The sequence below is a fragment of the Myotis daubentonii genome, chromosome 6, assembly GCF_963259705.1.
Source record: "Myotis daubentonii chromosome 6, mMyoDau2.1, whole genome shotgun sequence".
Classification (NCBI taxonomy): Eukaryota; Metazoa; Chordata; class Mammalia; order Chiroptera; family Vespertilionidae; genus Myotis; species Myotis daubentonii.
In genome coordinates this window covers 9,491,665-9,509,627 of record NC_081845.1, presented here as the reverse complement: position 1 = coordinate 9,509,627, position 17,963 = coordinate 9,491,665, and the positions used below count along the sequence as shown (strand labels likewise).

Genomic DNA, 17,963 nt, shown 5'->3' with positions numbered 1-17,963 from the left:
ATCGAAGGAAATTACCTTTGAAAAGCATTTCTTACCTGCTTACCTGGCATGGAACAAGAATCCCTATTGGCTCTCTGGTTGGGGATTTCCAATGCCAAGAGCATGGAGGGTTTCTGGCTCGGGGTGGTGGTGTAACACTGCAGTCCTATCTACCACCTCCTAAGCACCATACAGCCTTTCCAGTTTGGGATGACCTTCGAGTAATCAGCCCGCTCTACCCATGTCATGTAGATGTAATTGCTCCTCAGAACTGTAGGACCTTCGAAGGTTTGGAGTCGGGCACAGCACGCGTGTCCTCGGTAAGCAGTAGAACACGGGCATTGGTGGCAGACAGTTCTGGGTTCACGCCTTAGCTGTTGCTAGACTTCGGTGAACTCATCTCCCCGTGTGTAGAACTGGGACCGTGACACTCCCTACCTCATAGGGCTGCTGGGATAACTCAGGAATTGTGTAAGCTTGCTCAGCACAGCCCTTGGCCCCGACTCACACTCACATCAGCAGCTTGGCTGCTGTGACGGTGAGTCAGGAAAGCCACTGGCAAGTTTCACCATGCAGATGTGTCATTGATCCGCGACGTAGAAAGGCAGGTGGGTCCATCAAATCCTACGGAGATAAACCCCAGCGGATCCAGGACCCCTCCCTCCTTGGAAGGGATACCCGTGCTTCCTCTGCGTGGCTGGGGGAAGGAGAGAGGCGCTCTGTCTGTGAGGTTTCCCACAGTCTGTGGAAGCCAAGGTAACGAAACCAAAGCAAAACAGAGAGAGAGAGAGAGAGCGAGAAAGAGAGAGAGAGAGCTCAGAGAGAGAGAGAGAGAGAGAGAGAGAGAGCGAGAAAGAGAGAGAGAGAGCTCAGCTTCGGCCATGCCCAGCTTCCCCTCTGGTCCCTCTGCCTTCCCAAGATTCCTCTGCTCCTCTTATTAAATAAGCAAACCACTTATTTCAGATCATGTCTGCTGGGGGTTTCTGTTTCCTTCCAGGTCCTACCGTTTTGAGGGACAATTACATCGCGTTCGTTATATAGAAACGGATCCTTTGTCTACCAGCCTGCCTAAATCTGAGGCTATTCTTTGGATACCAGTTACACGTAAAATCTTCATGGAGCATGAGTGTGAGGAATCGAAATTTGTCTTTAAGAGTTCTACAGAAAACAGTAGATTTCTGTATTTGATAGCTTTAGAGCTTATGCCCATCTGAGTGTATCCTTGAAAATTAAGACTGTTTCCTGATTTGCGTCTGAGCTGTGAGGTGCGTTGTGCATTGATGGTCGGGGAGGGGAAGCATGTCGAGGCTTTGGTCCACATGAGCCCCACGCTGTGGGTTATCAGGTGTCAGTGAGCAGAGCACCGGCCGTGGTGCCTTTGCAGAGGTCTAAGGAGTAGCCTCCTTCCTCCAGCCCCACACCCAGCTTTCCAGGCCCCTGGAGTGGAGTGCCCCCAGCGTGAGGCCGGGACAGCGCCACCGCTCACGGAGAATTGTCCTAGATTTGCAGATATCCTCTTCCTCACCCTAATGAGAATTCTCAGTTGTTCACCCTGATGCCAAAAGCAACCCGAGGTGAGAGACTGTTCCACATTTAGTCCTTCGGAGGCAGAGTGGTCCCCGCTCCAGGGAAGAGGGTGTCAGGGACTCAGGCTCTGTGTGAGCAGGGCCTGCTCGCGCCCCTAACTGAGAGCCGCTTCTCCGTCTGTGTTAGACACAGCTGGACCACGATGCGAAGGCCTCCAGCTGTGACGAGTCACGTCACTTCCAGCTGCGTGTATAAGAAATAATCTAGAAATAAGAGAATAGTCTTGTTTTTCTCTGAGGCTCTCGTTTCTCCTCTTTCTGAGCACAGAGACCCTCAAAACTACAACTAACAGAAGAAAGAAAAAGTACAGAAAAGTACAGGTCTTTCACATTTGAAGAGTCTGAGTGTCTTTTTTTTTTTTTGAGCAAAGCTAAATTATCACAAAGTCATTCCCAGTTTAAATTCAGAACGTAGCATAGCTTAAAAAAGACTTTAGAATGAATTGGAAAATTCTAAATATATTTGTATTATACATAGGAAATCTTGTAAAAAGAATAACTGCTTTTTCAAGATAGGAAAGAAAACCCTAGCTGGTTTGGCTCAGTGGATAGAGCGTTAGCCTGGGGACCGAAGGCTGCCGGGTTTGATTCTGGTCAAAGGCACATGCCTGGGTTGTGGGCTCCATCCCCAGTAGGGGGCGTGCAGGAGACAGCCCATCAGTCATTCTCTTATCATTGATGTTTCTATCTCTCTCCTCCTCCCTTCCTCTCTGAAATCAATAAAAATATATTTAAAAAAAAAGATAGGGAAGAAAAAAACCCTAGGTATTAAACTGGACTAGATTAGTGAGTTACATGACAAATCTTTTTTTTTAAATATGTTTATAATTGTTAATGCATTTGTCTTTTAAATCCTGTAGGTAATAAAAAGTGTAATTATAAACCAAAAATACTATAATAGTGGCTTTCCTGGAGATCTCTTTTTCTTCATATGGCTTGGAGTTACTGTCTAGTGTCCTTTCATTTCAAGCTGAAGGAATCCAGTTCACACTTCTTATAGGGCAAGTCTAGTGATAGTGCCCTCCCTTCGCTTTTATTAATATGCAAATGAATTAATTTCTTCCTTGTATATTTGAAGTACCGTTTCGCTGGATATAGAATTCTCAGTTGACAGATTTTTTTCCTTCCAGCACTACGTCATTCCACTGTCTTCTGGCCTTTCAGGTTTCTGATGAGCAGGATAACTTTTTTAACAGGAGAGGTTACACTTACTAGTAAGCTAGTAACATATTGTAAGGGCAACAATGGTGGCTAACATTAATCAGGTGAGTGGTTACTGTGAACCACGTACTATCCTTTCCGTAAATTTTCTCACTGATTCTGAACAGTCATCCTGTTAGGCAGGAGTCTCATTCTCCTCATATCACAGGTGAGAAAACCGAGGCTCCGAGAAGTAAAGAGACTCTAAATATCTACCAATTTAAACTGATGGAGGTGGCACTGTCACCTGTGTTTTTAGTCACTGCCCCATGTCAGCTCTTATTCCAGGTAATTGCATGAGGTCTAATCACTAATGTTTAAAACCCTGAAGTCCCTGACAGCTTGGATGGGGAATATCGGAGAGACCAAGACCCAAGACATTAGACTTGTGTTGAGTTTGCCGTTGTTTTATGCCAACAGTTCATAATCCCACAGACACCCCTTTAAGAGGAGGAAGCTGAACTAGGCTGAGGCCTGGGTTTGTCACCACCCCTCCAGGCTCACTCCTCAGGGGAAGCGGCCACCTTACTGGGGCAGGGCGGGGAAGGGGGTGCCCCCTGGTCAGGACAGCCTCATTGCTGTTGGCCTGGGGGGAATGGCCCCTGACCCCGGGACGCCACAGATCTTGTGCCGAGTCAATACCAAGGTTCCTCCGTGTTGTGTGACCAGGTGACCTGAGTCATGTAGGCCCTGCGCTCTCTTGGATGAGTTTTGAATAGTATTCAAGGCCTTTGGTGCCTTTGGTGTCAGCTCTTGTCCTTTCCACTGCTGCTCCTGCCTGAGCAGTGCCTGACTTAATTCACACCACCACTTGTCAGAGAAGGTAACGGAGGCCGCAAGAGCTACAGGAAGTGGAATGCAGAAATCTCAATGTGGGATCCAAGGTTCAGAATCGGAGAGCATAAATGTGTTGGGAAATGCCAAGCTAACTTCCCACAGCCACCTCGGTTTGCATTAACTTCAGGGGTCGTAGACTTTGAAGCCCGTAGTTAGTAGCATAAATGCAAATTGCGAGGGCTGTCTGCCTCTGACACGTGGCTTGCTGCTTGTTGCTCTGGGAACTGTCACGTGGGCAGTTCTTCATTCTTGTGCTCCATGGTTCTGAGTCTTTGTCTGATGAGGTTCCCCCTCAAAATACATGCACACGTAGGGTCTTTGTCTCTCAGCCTGGCTTTTTTATGTCCTAGGGTGTGAGGAAGGGAATTATTTTTGATGCATGATTCAAAGTATATCCATTACTAGATTGGAGGTTGCATTTCCCTTTTATCATCTGTTATAACTTAGGTGAGTGTGAAGGTCACTGGAAGAGGGATTAGCTGTCTTTCCTATCATTTTAGACACCAGAGAATATCTCTGATATTCTCTTCTCAGACACTGAGCAGTAAATATGTTGAATGGTGATGTAAGAGGTGAATTTAGGAACATTTAGAAAAAGGAAGGTCATTTATTAGCCTTGGGGGGGAAATTTGGTAGATAAATGCTCTAATCATAATCCCTCGCTGTCCACTTGGCTTGTAGTCCTTCTGATTTATGAAATAACCATAAGGTAGGTCTTAATTTTAGAGGCCAATAATCTGTTCTACTGATCACGGAGGAGAGTGGAAAAAAGAAACATACCCAATTCCTGAAAGGAAAATTCTCCCAGGATGAGATCACTTGCTGAGCATGAGTTGGGGGAATTAGCTTTTGCTGAAATTGTCATTCTCGTATCTTGCCAAACTATTGCAACATCTGAATGAAGTGGTTTGACATTCCTATTTTAAAATATTTCCGCAGCTATTTTAACATTTTTTTGATAGTGTGCTTAAATTTCAGGGAATTGTGGCTAAGGGTCCGTAGGTACAAAGCAATAATCCTATACTAGAAGTTCATTTAACTCAAAGAATTAAACATTCTAAGTGAGAATAATTTATGTAGAAACAGGGTCTCTGCTCATGGAAACTCTGCCCGAATGAAATCTTCATTTGCGGGGAACACAGTCCACTCAAATGGCAACGGTTTCCCCGGCGCGGTTGCCAGTGCCCATTTCTGTCGTGCAGTCACTGACGAATTCCTAATGGTCAGAAATGGGTTTTTGTGCTTTTAGCTTGCGTGGCCATTGGGCCTCTCTCAGACCTGTCAACCACACCCTTTCCTCTGAGCCTGGGCCAAACCACAGCCATCATTTGTTCCTCTTCACTTACCATTGAAGGGGAGTCCTCCCCAGGATGTCCTTTAACCCCCTTTCTTCCATCCTTCCTGTGTCCCTCGGAGCTCTTATCCAAGCTGCTGGTTTTCACTACATCTGTATTTTGAGGGATCCCAACCTGTGTCCCCCTCCTTCCTGACCATCCCCAGCTCCAGTCCGTTTCCTCTTTCATATTTCAGTATTGCGCTTCCCCAACAACCCCCCCCCCCCCCACCTCCCCAAACCCATTCCCCACCCGGCTTCCAGAGCAGTCTTCCTAAAACATGTCTGATGGTGTAAGGGCAACCGTCTGACTGCTGCTTGTCGGTTACCAAGAAAAGGGCAGCAAATTTGGAAATTTGGCACTTACTGGGGAAAAAGTGACATTTCATTAAAAAAGAAAAACACCTAATTTTTTAGGACTGTGCCACAAGATAGTGAAGGAATCCTAAAGGGGCTCACACAAACCACCCTGTGTCCCGGTTCATTGAAAGTGAAAGAACAAGTGAGGGCCACCTCCTTCCCGTGGGAGCCCTCCCAGCCGACACACAGGGCCTGATCCAGAATGCCGGTGTCTGCCCAGACGTTAAATACCAGTGAAACGGACTTTCCAGCCTGTGTGGGCAAGAGAAGTGGGAACTGAGCGTTTATTCGTTTCTTTTCCTGACCAAAGGTCTGCCCTGCCCGCTCCATCTTAAAGCTGCAGCTCTGACCGCTGAGGCAGGACTTTATTTTTAAGTCCTCGGCGGCCTCAGTGTCTGCCCCACGTGGCCCGCTAGAATGGCAGGTGAAGGAGTGTGTCCACGGAAGAAGCCTGGGTCTACACCTTCCTGAGTGAGTGGTTGTAGAACCCAGTCTTGGCTGGAGAGAACACCTGCTGTTGATTTTTTTTTTAAGTGCTGGCCTTCATTTTGAACTTTATTTACTGAACTCTGCTGATAACTTTGGAAGAGTATAGAGACAGCTTTCCTAGTCCCAGGCACTATAAACCACAATTCTTCAAAAATATCTCTCATCCCTTTTTTTTTTTTAAACCCATCCCAGGTTCTGGTATACAGTATGTGCAATCCTCACACCATAGATTTTCAAATGCACCCTTTTGAAACACATCGGTAGCAGAAGGCTAATTCTGTCTTCTAGCCGAGGAGGGTGAGGCTGTACTTTCTATAGTTTAAATTCTAAAATGCATTTTGTTGGCTAATTGCAAAATTATGATGTTCCTTATGACTGCAAATCACATCTTTCCTCCCTATCCATGTTCTGACACTCACCCCTCCACCCCCCTTCAAAATCAGTGAGTTAAAGAAAAACATATTTCATGTTATCTAAACCCTCCGGCCCGCCCCTAGGCTCCCATATGCTCCGCGTTAAATGTCTGCATAGCTGCGTCTTGCTATTGTTTTAACATTTGGTCTAATGCCTGGGGAGTGGGCGTTCTCTTTAAGCTGCTTCTACTCAATTCTCAGCAGAGAAAGCAATATTTTGTTATGAGGTAAAGTTTCAAGCCAGGCCCTGGCCAGGGTCTTCCCCACGGGGGAGGAGGAAAGTAGGAACTGCCAGCGCGACGATAATTCTCCTTGAATTTTAGCTCATTAAAATCTCCCCTGGTCCTTGGGGGGGGTTATTTATTGATGTAAGCATCTAGCACTTGTCCCTTCCAGAAAGAATTAGCAGCTATGATGTGATCATTGCTAAGGGAGGGGGTTTTGTCCTTTCTCTGTGGGACCGGGTGTCCCCAGCTGCTGCTTAGCACAGCCCATGGCAGCGCTGAGTTTGGGTCCGGAGTCCAGGGGTCGGATGAGATTGCCGAGATTTATAGGTAATGAAAAGAACAGGTTGTATCGAAGACACCACGTGTAGGAAACGAAGTGTTCTTAGGGGACTTGTGTGAACCTGTGATCCTTGGCTTTTTCCAAAACGAACGTTTCAGTCTTGTACATGTTAACTGTTTAGAGATGTTTTAACGTTTTCTGTTTTTGCTGCTATTGTGCATGAAAATAGAGCAAAAATGGTGTTTCTTATCTGTGGGTCCTTTTCAACAGCATGGAACCTTTGTGTTTCTCTTGAGACTCACTGTAGTTGAATGTCTGCCCTGGTGCAGGTAAAGGAAGAGGTGTATTTTCTTATTCAGATGTGACATCCTCCTTCTGTAAGAACACCTTTTCCCCGAAATATAACATCGCCCGAAAGTCTGGCTGCTTTTCAGATCTATCTGTAGAGAGCACGTGTGGCATGAACACACCAGATTGTTGGTAGTGTTGGCTTTAAACATCTTGATTTCGTCTTGCAGCGTTGCGGCCATGGAGCATGAGGAGAGAATGGTTGTTTCAGCAGGGACTTGTCTTTTTAATGTGATTCATGCACTCAATTCGCCGAGAACCATTTCAGTGAATTCATTCTTCTTCCTGTGCCTTAATGAAGTACGAGACTGGAAAGCACAAGCACTGTTTGCCTCATTAGTGTTGCTCAGTGAATGTTAATTCACTTGGTCCTATTTGCATGATCAAATTGATCTGGGCTTTATTGGCTCTTTGAAAAGACATGCGTTTTCATTGTTACTGTGCTTCTCCTGTGTCGGGAGCTGGGAGCTGCCCTGGATCTTGGCCATTTTGTTCATAAGCCAAGTAGGACTGTCATGGTTTGCTTCCCCTCACTGCTGTCTCTGGTCCCAAGAGGCCAAAGAGACTCCAGCTGACAAGGTCTCTTGCCCAGAAGGTGTTACAGACTCTCAGGTTGAGGAGCTGGCTTAGTTCTCTGTCGAGATTGTCAGGGATCAGCCTGTCCAAGCTGAGAGTGGAGGAGGGTGTGTGGAGCACGGTTGTTGACCGGGTGGTTGGGGGATGGTGGTGGCAGAGCATTGAGTCTGGAAAGCAGAGGGCAGGCAGCGTCCCTCTCTTTCTACCTCACAGAGGACTCTAAACAAGACGTATAGTGGGGATACTTACACTTGCTGAGCCTCAGTTTCCTTATCTACCAAATGGGTATAGGAACGCCGCCCTCACATATTTGGGGTATTCAGTGAGATATTGGCAGCACCGAGTGGACATGTGCAGGTTTAGCCATTTCCCCCCAAGGATCTAAGATTCCTTCTTCTCTGTCCCTCCACATACAGATCCAATTTCAGATCCTCGGTTGCTTCCTTGGTGCGGGGACAGGTGGTCACTCTTTGGTTGAGCTCAGAGCCACCTGCTTATCCCACCTCTAGACGTGACCTTCCTACCAGACACATTCCTCCAGCACTGTGTTGGCAGAATTCAAACAGAACCGACATCATAAATGTGTTCTGTAGTAGTGGTTTCATTCTTTCCTTTTTCTTTAAAAAAAAAAACCAAAACAAAAGTTTTTCACGAGACTAACCAAGGCCTCAAGGAAAAGGAGATCCTTTCTCAAGCTTTTGAACATCCTTCCATACATCTAATACAAGTTCCACTTGGCTCTAATTTTGATGGTTCAATTGTACAGGCCGGAGGCCCCCTGCTCTGGTCACATCTTCAAGTGGCCTCAGTACAGCAACCCCTATGTTTCTCCTAAGCCGCTGTGTGACTCAGGGTGCCGCCCACCCCGGCGCCCCTTCCGTCTCCGCCTTCCATCGTAGTTTTCTTTGGCCTCGCCCTTTCTTGATGTTGCAGTGAGCAGTGAAAACACGTAAATGGCGATAATACATACGCTGGAGTGACGACCCTGGAGAAAGTGTTGGTCTCCTTTTCCTTCAGGATATGATAAACACATTCTCAGTACTAACCAACATGAGCTGCATTAGTCAGTCAGTCCATGACTCTGTCCGGGTCATCTTTGTGGAGCAAAACTCGGGAACTGCGATGGCCTATTACGTTCAAAGCATTTGACATTGATCGCTCGGCATGTCTTTATTCAACAGATTGAACCCTGTGTGGTGTTTTTCTTTTTCCAGCTTCAAGAGGCTGACATTGTGGTCTTAGGCTCGCCCAAGCCAGAAGACGTTCCCCTTTCTTGGATACAACCAGAAACGATTGTTCTCAACTGTTCCCATGACTTGCTATCAGGTAAGTGTGTTAAAATAGGTGCCGGGCTGCTGATAAAAAATAGGTGTGATTGTTACAAAGCACGTTAACCTTATTCAAAAGAGTATGTTCCCGAGATGTTTGCTGGTCATTGTCAGTCTGCGTGCACAGGAGAGGAAACAGTGTTGACGTGCCCACCTTTTGGGTTACTGATACGGGAACCACATTGTCCGCCAAAGAGAAGCCAAGAGGCCAAGTGCGGTGGCTGCCTCCGCCTCCGCCTCCTCCCCTGCCGGCCTCCAGCATCAAGCAGCCAAGTCAGTCAGCTGTGGCCTAACGCAGATAATTTGTACGTGTGTGAGGTCAGCTAGAGATCGTGGTTTCCGCGGTCTTTTAAAAAGCACCAGAATCCTTCCTTCCAAACAAATCTCAGCCAAACCTCAACATGAAAACAGTGGCCAGGACGGATGGAAAATGGAGACCAGCCCTCGTGTCTCCCAGGTTTCCCTGCAATGAACCCCCTAGAGGCACCTCAGAGCAGTGTGAAAGTCCCCATTACAAACGGGGGTGGTGTCAGGATTGATATTTGATGGTGTTTCACCAAGGCATCCAGGAATGCCGGGTCACACCAGGCCCACGGTTAGGGCAGCTCAAGCTGTGCCAGCACCAGGGCACCCAGCCAGGTGGCAGTAGGCGCAGGCCCACAGGAGGTGCCCTTCTCTCACTCAGAGAAATAAAAGCTCTGGGCCACACTCAGCCCGCCTCAAGTCCCTGAGTGACATGTAGATGCAGAGATACTGGCAAAGGGAGGCGAAGGAACCCTCCTTCCTTGCTACCTGTGGCCTCCAAATCTCAGCATGAAGCGAGGGACTCTCCTGAGGGCCTGGAGGACAGCGCTGTTTTTCTCAAGAGCTGGTCGGAACTTGGGCCAAAGTCCCCTCTCCCATCTTGCCAGTACCACACTGGGGTTCTTGGTCTTGAAGCCTTAGAGAATGGTATCCAGGAGAAAATAAAAATAACTTCTGACCCAGTCACCTCGACAACCATTTTACATATTGTCATTCAAAAAGCATTCAACGTAATTTTATGGGACATATAGAATGAAAAGAAAATATATGATATGAAAAGCATTATTGACATTCATATAACTCTTTCTTCAAAGAGAAATATTGGATCTTCCCCTACAGGAAATGTGGCTCCTCTCAGAATTAAACACTCAGATTAAAAACCCCCTAGGCCCGTGCGGCTCTTTGGCCCCTTGAGTGTGGCTCTTCCTAAGCCTTAGGAGGACCCTAATTAAGTAAATAACAATGCACCTACCTATATAGTTTAAGTTTAAAACATTTGGCTCTCAAAAGAAATTTCAATCGTTGTACTGTTGATATTTGGCTCTGTTGACTAATGAGTTTGCTGACCACTGCCTTAGGCTGAAGAGGGTGGGGTGGATTGGGGAGGGCAAGGGAAATCGATGCTCAGGAATTTCCCAGAATGCTTGTGTACTCAGCTCTTGGGTGAAGAGCACATAGATGAAGGCAGCTATTAGGTGCACTACAATGTGAATTGGGATTTATGGCTTTTTTTTTTTTTTTTTTTTTTTTTTTTTTTTTTAGCAAACAGAAGGGATCTTCTAAATAACTTCTTTGAAATAACTGTAGTCTCTGGATATAACTTTTTTCCCCTGAAAAAATAAATACATGGCCCATAAAATGGTAGATGGAGCAGATTTGCCCCTCTCCTCAGAATCCTTGTTGGAAAGTCAGTTATGACATTACTTTTTAAAATGAATGTTTCTTTGTATAATATTTACTTGCAGTTTTTTTATTAGAGTTTATATATTTAGGGCAATATTTTCATAATTTTGTCTAAATTATGGGATATACAGAATGAAAAGAAAATAATATGATATGAAAAGCATTGAAGGAGAGTCTACTTCCATCTACTTCCATATTCTCTCTCCCTTTTTTAAAAATATATTTTTATTTATTTCAGAGAGGAAGGGAGAGGGAGAAAGAGATAAAAACTTCAAGGATGAGAGAGCATCATTGATTGGCTGCCTTCTGCATGCCCCACACTGAGGGATCTAGCCCACAACCCAATTCCCAGTCATGTACCCTGACTGGGAATCGAACCATGATCTCTTGGTTCATAGGTCGATGCTCAACCACTGAGAAACACTGGCCAGGCTCCCTCCATGTTCTTTTGTAATCCCTTTGAGACCCATGATTTTATGCAGGTGACATATTTTATTGGTGAAACTTTGCCTTATTAATAAATTTCTTTTTAGGACCTTCATTTATCTGGTTCAGTAGTAGTTTTCTTATTGTTTTTGCATGCCCAGAGTCCAGAATAGTGCCTGACACATTGTAAGTGCTCAGTTAATACTGAGTGCTGGATGAGTGAATGAATGTGGGCTCAGCTCAGAATTGCACTTCGATTGCAGTTTTAAGTTAGCTGTAGATTCAGAGACATTTCCTTGAATTTGTCTCCCACCTAGAAGCAGGACTGGCAGGGCCGAGTCAAAGATGAAAAACACTGTGCGGCCCTAACGGGTTTGTCTCAGTAGATAGAGTGTTGGCCTGTGGACTGAAGGGTCCCAGGTTCGATTCCGATCAAGGGCATGTACCTTGGTTGCGGGCACATCTCCAGTAGGGGGTGTGCAAGAGGCAGCTGATTGATGTTTCTAACTCTCTATCCCTCTCCCATCTTCTCTGTAAAAAATCAATAAAATATATTTTAAAAAAAAGAAAAACACTGTGAGGATGAAATAGATGAACATTTTCCAGTCTGTACTGTTTACAATAGCATGCATTCCTCAGTAGTCAAAGTTTTCATTTTAACAACTTTGAGTAGTATGAAAATTTAATCTATGAGTAGTAAATTGGTGGAAGACCCCCTTTTATATAATCTTTCCCCTTTGAAAAAAAAATGAATAGACTTTTTCAATTATTATTAAAAGGAAAAATGCTTTTATTTAAACTCAAGAACAAAAGAATTTTTAATAAACTTGTGATTGACTGAAGGCAGGGTTTTTAATGAAGTTTTTATGTTTATCTTAATGGTACAAGGTTTCCCTACTCTCTCCCTCTCTGTAAAATTAGATTGGGTATGGTGATTTACGATGAGGTACTTCAGTAGAGGCATTTTATTGAATATCTGATCTCTGGAGACGTTTTCCTGATGGTTGATATCCTAGAAGCAGTGTTCAGAAAACAATTACACCTACTTTGTTGGATCTGTTCGCTCTTCTATGGCTTGACTCTGTTTAGATTTAAAACAGGGTCCAGCCGGCATGGCTTAATGGTTGAGCATCGACCTATGAACCAGGAGGTCACAGTTCCTGGTCAGGGCACATGCCCAGGTTGCGGGCTCGGCTCCTGGTGGGGGTGTGCAGGAGGCAGTTGATCAATGATTCTCTTTCATCGTTGATGTTTCTATCTCTCTCTCTCCCTCTCCCTTCCTCTCTGAAATCAATCAACATTAATTTTTATAAAGAAAAAAACAACAACAGGGACATGGCAATGTTCAGTTTCCTAGTTTTAAGGATATGTGGATATATTTTTATTAAAAAAATTATTTCAGACTATGAAAGAAGTGGGCTGTGATTTTGTAGTGCTATGCTTGCTAAAGCAAGACCATTTGTACCCCAATATTAGGGCTTGTTTCCTGATGTACCAAACGAGACAAAGAAGAAACGGGTGTATGTCTTGGGCCCAGAGAACAGTATGAAAACAGCAACTTTGTGTTTTCATAAAGTTGGGTCAGAATAGTTTATGGCATCATGTTAAGCAAACATAACTGTTGTTAGTGTGGAATAGGGGAGGAGGGAATGAGATGCCTCCTCATGGGCCAGGCCTCTTTCATGGGAGCTGCCAGTAAACGGCCCACTTTCTCACTCCATTTCGTTGTTGTCACACCAGCACACAAAATAACTCACATCAGCGGAATGAAAGTTTACATGTGAGAAATCAAGCACAAGGAAGGAAGAGTTTCAGTGAGGTTCTGAGGATGTAAGAACGCAGCTTTAGAGAAATAGGGCATGTGTGTATTTTAATCATTATCCTATTAGAGTTGGAATGTGTGCTTATGACTTTTGAACTTTAATTCTAAAATCCATTGTATCACCATTTTCTTTAATTTTTTCTTTTTCTTTCTTTCTTTTTTTTAAAGGAAATTCTAGATGTTTTGGATCTATCCCTGAGATATATTTTTGCCAGTTGTTTTTTTATTTCAAAATTTAATTAGTTCTTAATGCAATATATTATTTAATGCTTTTCTTTTATTTTTTTAAAAGTCTCAGTCATTTAGAATAAACAAGTCTGTATCAATTTTTTCTTAATTTGGTTTCAGTGATTTCAAAAGGGCTGCTTATATAATTAATACTATTTTTTTTAACCCTTTTTTTGAAGATTCTTACATTGTATTCTTTTTAAAAATAGTAACACAAGTTATTTGATAGAGTAGTTCAGGTGTTTTAAGTGAGAAATTCTTGAGCATAGTCACAAAAATTGTACAGAAATTTTCTTTATTGCCTTTTACTGTTAATGTTTTTAACTTAATACATTAACTTAAGTTGATATATTTCACTTAAAAGCTAATCATTTTTTTTTGAAAAGTTCATCTTTACTAATTTGTAATTTTTAGCTCTTTCTATTTTCAAACTTTCACATAAGTTTTTTGGTGACTTGTTCTCCTGGGAGGAGGAGAAAATATTTAGAATTCAGTCTGTGGGTTTATGCAGCACATGTTTTATAAGAAGGGTGCCCTCGGCCAGATTGCAAAATAAGCTGAAGCGTTTCCATGTGACCGAGATGGCAGGGAGACTGCAGAATGCCCATGGCCCCTCCCACTCATTTATTATGGCAACATTCCCAAGTGGCCTCAAAATAGCTCCTGTCAGAAAAGGCCTGTTCTGATTTCCAGGGAAAGTACTGTAACACTTTAGCCTTAAATTTTCTTATCATGGAAAGTTTGGTTATTATAATACAAACTAGAGGCCGGTGCATGAAATTCATGCAACGGGTGGGGGGTGGGGGGAGTCCCTCAGCCCGGCCTGCACCCTCTCACAATCCAGGAAATCCCTCTTGCAATCTGGGACCACTGGCTCCTAACTGCTCGCCTGCCTGCCTGCCTCATTGCCCCTAACCCCTCTGCCTGCCTGCCTGATCACCCCTAACTGCTCGCCTGCCTGCCTGATCACCCCTAACTGCCTCTGCCTGCCTTCCTGATTGCCCCTAACCACTCTGCCTGCCTGCCTGATTGCCCCTAACTGCTCGCCTGTCTTCCTGATCGCTCCTAACAGCCTCTGACTCATCCCCCACACTTGGGATCCAGGCTTTCCTCCTCCGGGCGGCCACAGGCAACCGAGACCCGGGCTTCCCTCCCTCTGGCCAGTCGCAGGCAACTGGGACCTGTGCTGGCTTTGCCCGGCCGGCCGCAGGCACCTGGGATCCCAGGCGGCTTCACCCAGGCCCTGGCTTTGTCAGGAAGTACCTCCGGAATGATGTCTGGAAGACATCTGGTCTATCCGGTCTAATTAGCATATTATCCTTTTCTTAGTATAGATTATAAATTAAAGGCTGTCTTTTAAAGTGATTCATTGACTTGTCCCTGGAGGAGCCATGAGTGAATGGGGAGTGTTTAGTGGAAGTGAAAAGACCCATTTGGTTTGGGATGGGACACGGGCTGGACTCACAGGCCAGTGTAGACAGCCCTCTGGGTGGGGCTGCCCTCCGTACAGGCAGGAGTTGAGATAATTTTCCTTTCCCCGTTCTCTTCAGATGAAATTTATTAAGGATGTATTCCTAATTTGTCAAGTTACCATCTTAATTGCTTCGAATTCTCTGGATTCAGAATTTTTAAGTTAGTTTTAAGATGCATCGATCGTACTACAAAAGAAAGTTGTTCGTGTTAGAAATTTTGTGAAGTAACAAGTAGCACAGAAGAAAGCGACAGTAACTTTTGATCTTGTCACCTTGAGATAACCATCTTGTATTTTTCCACTAAAAAGGCATTACACTTAATTTTATTGGAATGACTATAGTGGTAGGAGGAAAAGAAAACAGTATGATATAAAAGTATTACTGAAACTCAGATAACTTCCTTCAAAAAGGGAAATACTGGTTCCTATGAGATTCTCCTAAGATTTAAAATACATGTATATTTTGTGTTGTTTTAACATCCTTTTTATGTTAGCCAATTCTGTTGCATGGAAGGCAGTGGTTGAGATTACGGGAGGAATTATTCACTGTGTAATTCCATAGGCAAAATGTCCTTTATTCACAGGGGTATTTGTGATTCTGTTCTGGGAACATACATATCTAAATTGATACCCGTTCCTAGAATGTAGCTTTTTCCCTGTGTTCCCATCATTTAAGGATAGAGGTAAGAATGAGGAAAGCATAATTCTTTTCTGTAGTGTTGGACAAGACCTTCCGATGAGATCTCTAGTGATGCAAACAAAGCAAAACAAATCTCTCTCATTCTCTAGACTCTTGGCTTTTGCCTGAACATGACTTATAAAACTGAAGTGTTGCTTATCCTTAAACCATACCTTAGGGACATGATTTTCCAACACCCTGAACACATCTGACAATAGGACATCACAGAACACTTACCCTGAAGTGTTTGGTGCTCTCTCTTGCGAAGGACTGTCAGCAAAATGGATAATTTCAAAGTGTAGTAGCCAAAAAAGAGAGGAAGCATTTCTTAGTTCAGAAGAGTTGCTATTAGAAACACGTCTCTTCTCTAAGGGAGGGTGTAGCTGAAGCATTTTTACATGTGTGTTTGCTTTTTATAATCTTTCAAGTGCCAACCACAGGAGGGAAAAGTAGAATTCTTATAAGTGCCTTTCTATTTTGAAAACCAGGTAATCCCCCAAATGAATATTCTAAAATGTCTCAGTTTCGATGGGAAATTGGTCACATCACTGTTAGGACAGGGAATTTTGTAATGATCAGAGAAAGCCTGATCTTTCACATAACCCTCTGGCTGGCTTTATCCTGTGGGAGTTCAGTCCCCCTACTTATACTTTGTATTCAATGTGTGAAATTGCTTTTATTTTATACGTATTGTTTAAACATACACACCATATGCCAAGCACTGTACCTACCATATCACACGCAGTTCTCACAAAATTCTATGAGGTAGATATTACCCACATCAATGAACAGGGTCAAAGTCACAGTTGCTGGTAGGAGGTAGAGGCAAGTTTTAATCCAGTCCAACTCTAGAGTCTGTGGCCCAGGATGGTGCCAGGGACTGGTGACCTACCTAGAGTCGTACCTGCCATGGCGCTCTAACTCACTCGGGTGAAGGTGAGAGTGTCATTCACTGCGCCGGCTTTTTACAAGGAGCCCTCGGATATAAATGACGATATGCTGAAAGTCTTTCCCCCCCCTAACGTGTTTCACAGGGAAGCTTGGCTCTGGCTCTCCGGGTGTACCCTTCAGTGGTCCCATTGCGGAAAATGACGTGAGTCTCCTTGCTGCAGCTCTGCGGATCCAGGTGTGTTCGATGCAGCTAAAGCATTTTTCCATGTGTGTTTGCTTTTTATAATCTTTCTAGTGCCAACCACAGGAGGGAAAAGTAGAATTTTGAGTTTGGAGCTTTGATTAATAGTGATTAATATTTTACTATTTTTTTGTGTGTGTGAAAAGATGGAGTATTAAGCACTTTGCACACCTGCGTACTTTAATTTTATTTCTCTGTGTGTGTTACTATTTAATAATTTAATAATTTGCTTACTGTTATATCAACTGTAGAAGGGTTATACTTGAAATGTTGCAAATTTTTTTTAAGTATATTTTTAGTGATACTAGAGAGGGAGAGAAACATCAACGATGAGAGAGAATCATCGATTGGCTGCCTCCTGCACACCCCCTACTGGGGATCTAGCCCGCAACCCAGGCATGTGCCCTTGACTGGAATTGAACCTGGGACTCTTAAGTCCGCAGGCTGATGCTGTATCCATTGTGCCAAACGGGCTAGGGTGCTCTTGCAAATTTTGGAAGGTAGGCATCCAGCCTGATTGTGCATATATTCTCCTGTTTTCCTCATTTTTTCACTTCTAATGGAGATGAAGAATCCACTCTATAAATTTAATCTATGCACTTGATGCCTTAGTGAACACTTAAACTATTTTAGTAGTACACATATCTTATATTTTCCTTTTTAAGAAAAGCCTACAAATTTAATTGCATGAGAATGAAAGTATTCCTGATAGCCACTCGAGTCGTTGTGCAATTTGGTAATCATTTCCTGGCATGCTACCCCGGAGCAGTGTTTGCACAGTTCACACCATGCCCCGTCAGCATTTACATTTCTAACATGCTTTCCTTCCCGTCCCTTCTGAAGAACATGGTTAGCAGTGGAAGGAGATGGCTTCGTGAACAGCAGTACACGCGCTGGAGACTTCACTGCTTGAAACTTCAGCCGCTCTCCCCAGTACCCAGGTACCCGGTGGTTTGTTTTTACTGATGTCAGCTCATCAGAGTGCCTTAGGTCTCCACAGTGACCCACTGAGCGGGCATGCCTGGTGGTGTCGTGCCCTCAATGGGAGATCATTTTCTCTAGTCAGATCGCCACGCTATTTTTTCTTATCGTTTAAGTACTTCTAAATTAAATAATAATGAACATGTTTACCATATCCTATCATTTCTTATAAGTACCGCGCGCTAACCGATTGCGCCACTGGAGCTCCTATCATTTCTAATATATGGTGGGTTTTTTTCATTTCTGAAATCAGTATGTACCTTCCTCTCACTAATGTATATCCTGAATTAAACGGCAGTGGGGTTTTTTTCTTAATTGTCCATAAAATAATGGTGCCTTAGATTTGACCAAACACAGTCATGTAATAATTGGAATATTCTTTTAATGTTAGAAATACCCAACATACGTCGTCTGGTTTTGAGGGCCGTGTAGGTTTCCACTCGGGGGGTAAATGGTCAACCCGGCCAAACACCAGTCCGGGTGGGAGTGTCCAGCGTATGTGGGAGGATCCACTGTCCCACGGGTCGCTCTGGGCTGGCCCCGGCAGATGTTTCCTTCGGA

At 44.1% G+C, this 17,963-nt stretch overlaps 1 protein-coding gene across 6 annotated transcripts in view; it reads left to right on the top strand.

Annotated features, from left to right (window-relative positions):
* MTHFD1L (methylenetetrahydrofolate dehydrogenase (NADP+ dependent) 1 like) overlaps positions 1–17,963 on the top strand; it is a 162,006-nt gene that overhangs the window by 18,443 nt on the left and 125,600 nt on the right. For all 6 annotated transcript variants that reach the window (XR_009453358.1, XR_009453359.1, XM_059700019.1 and 3 more), the window contains exons 8-10: positions 8,843–8,954; positions 16,324–16,415; positions 17,265–17,362. Coding sequence is in view for 4 of the 6 variants with exons in the window: in XM_059700019.1 (XP_059556002.1) it covers positions 8,843–8,954; positions 16,324–16,415; positions 17,265–17,362 (302 nt within the window). In the remaining 2 variants the exon portion in view is untranslated. The remainder of the gene's footprint in view (positions 1–8,842; positions 8,955–16,323; positions 16,416–17,264; positions 17,363–17,963) is intronic.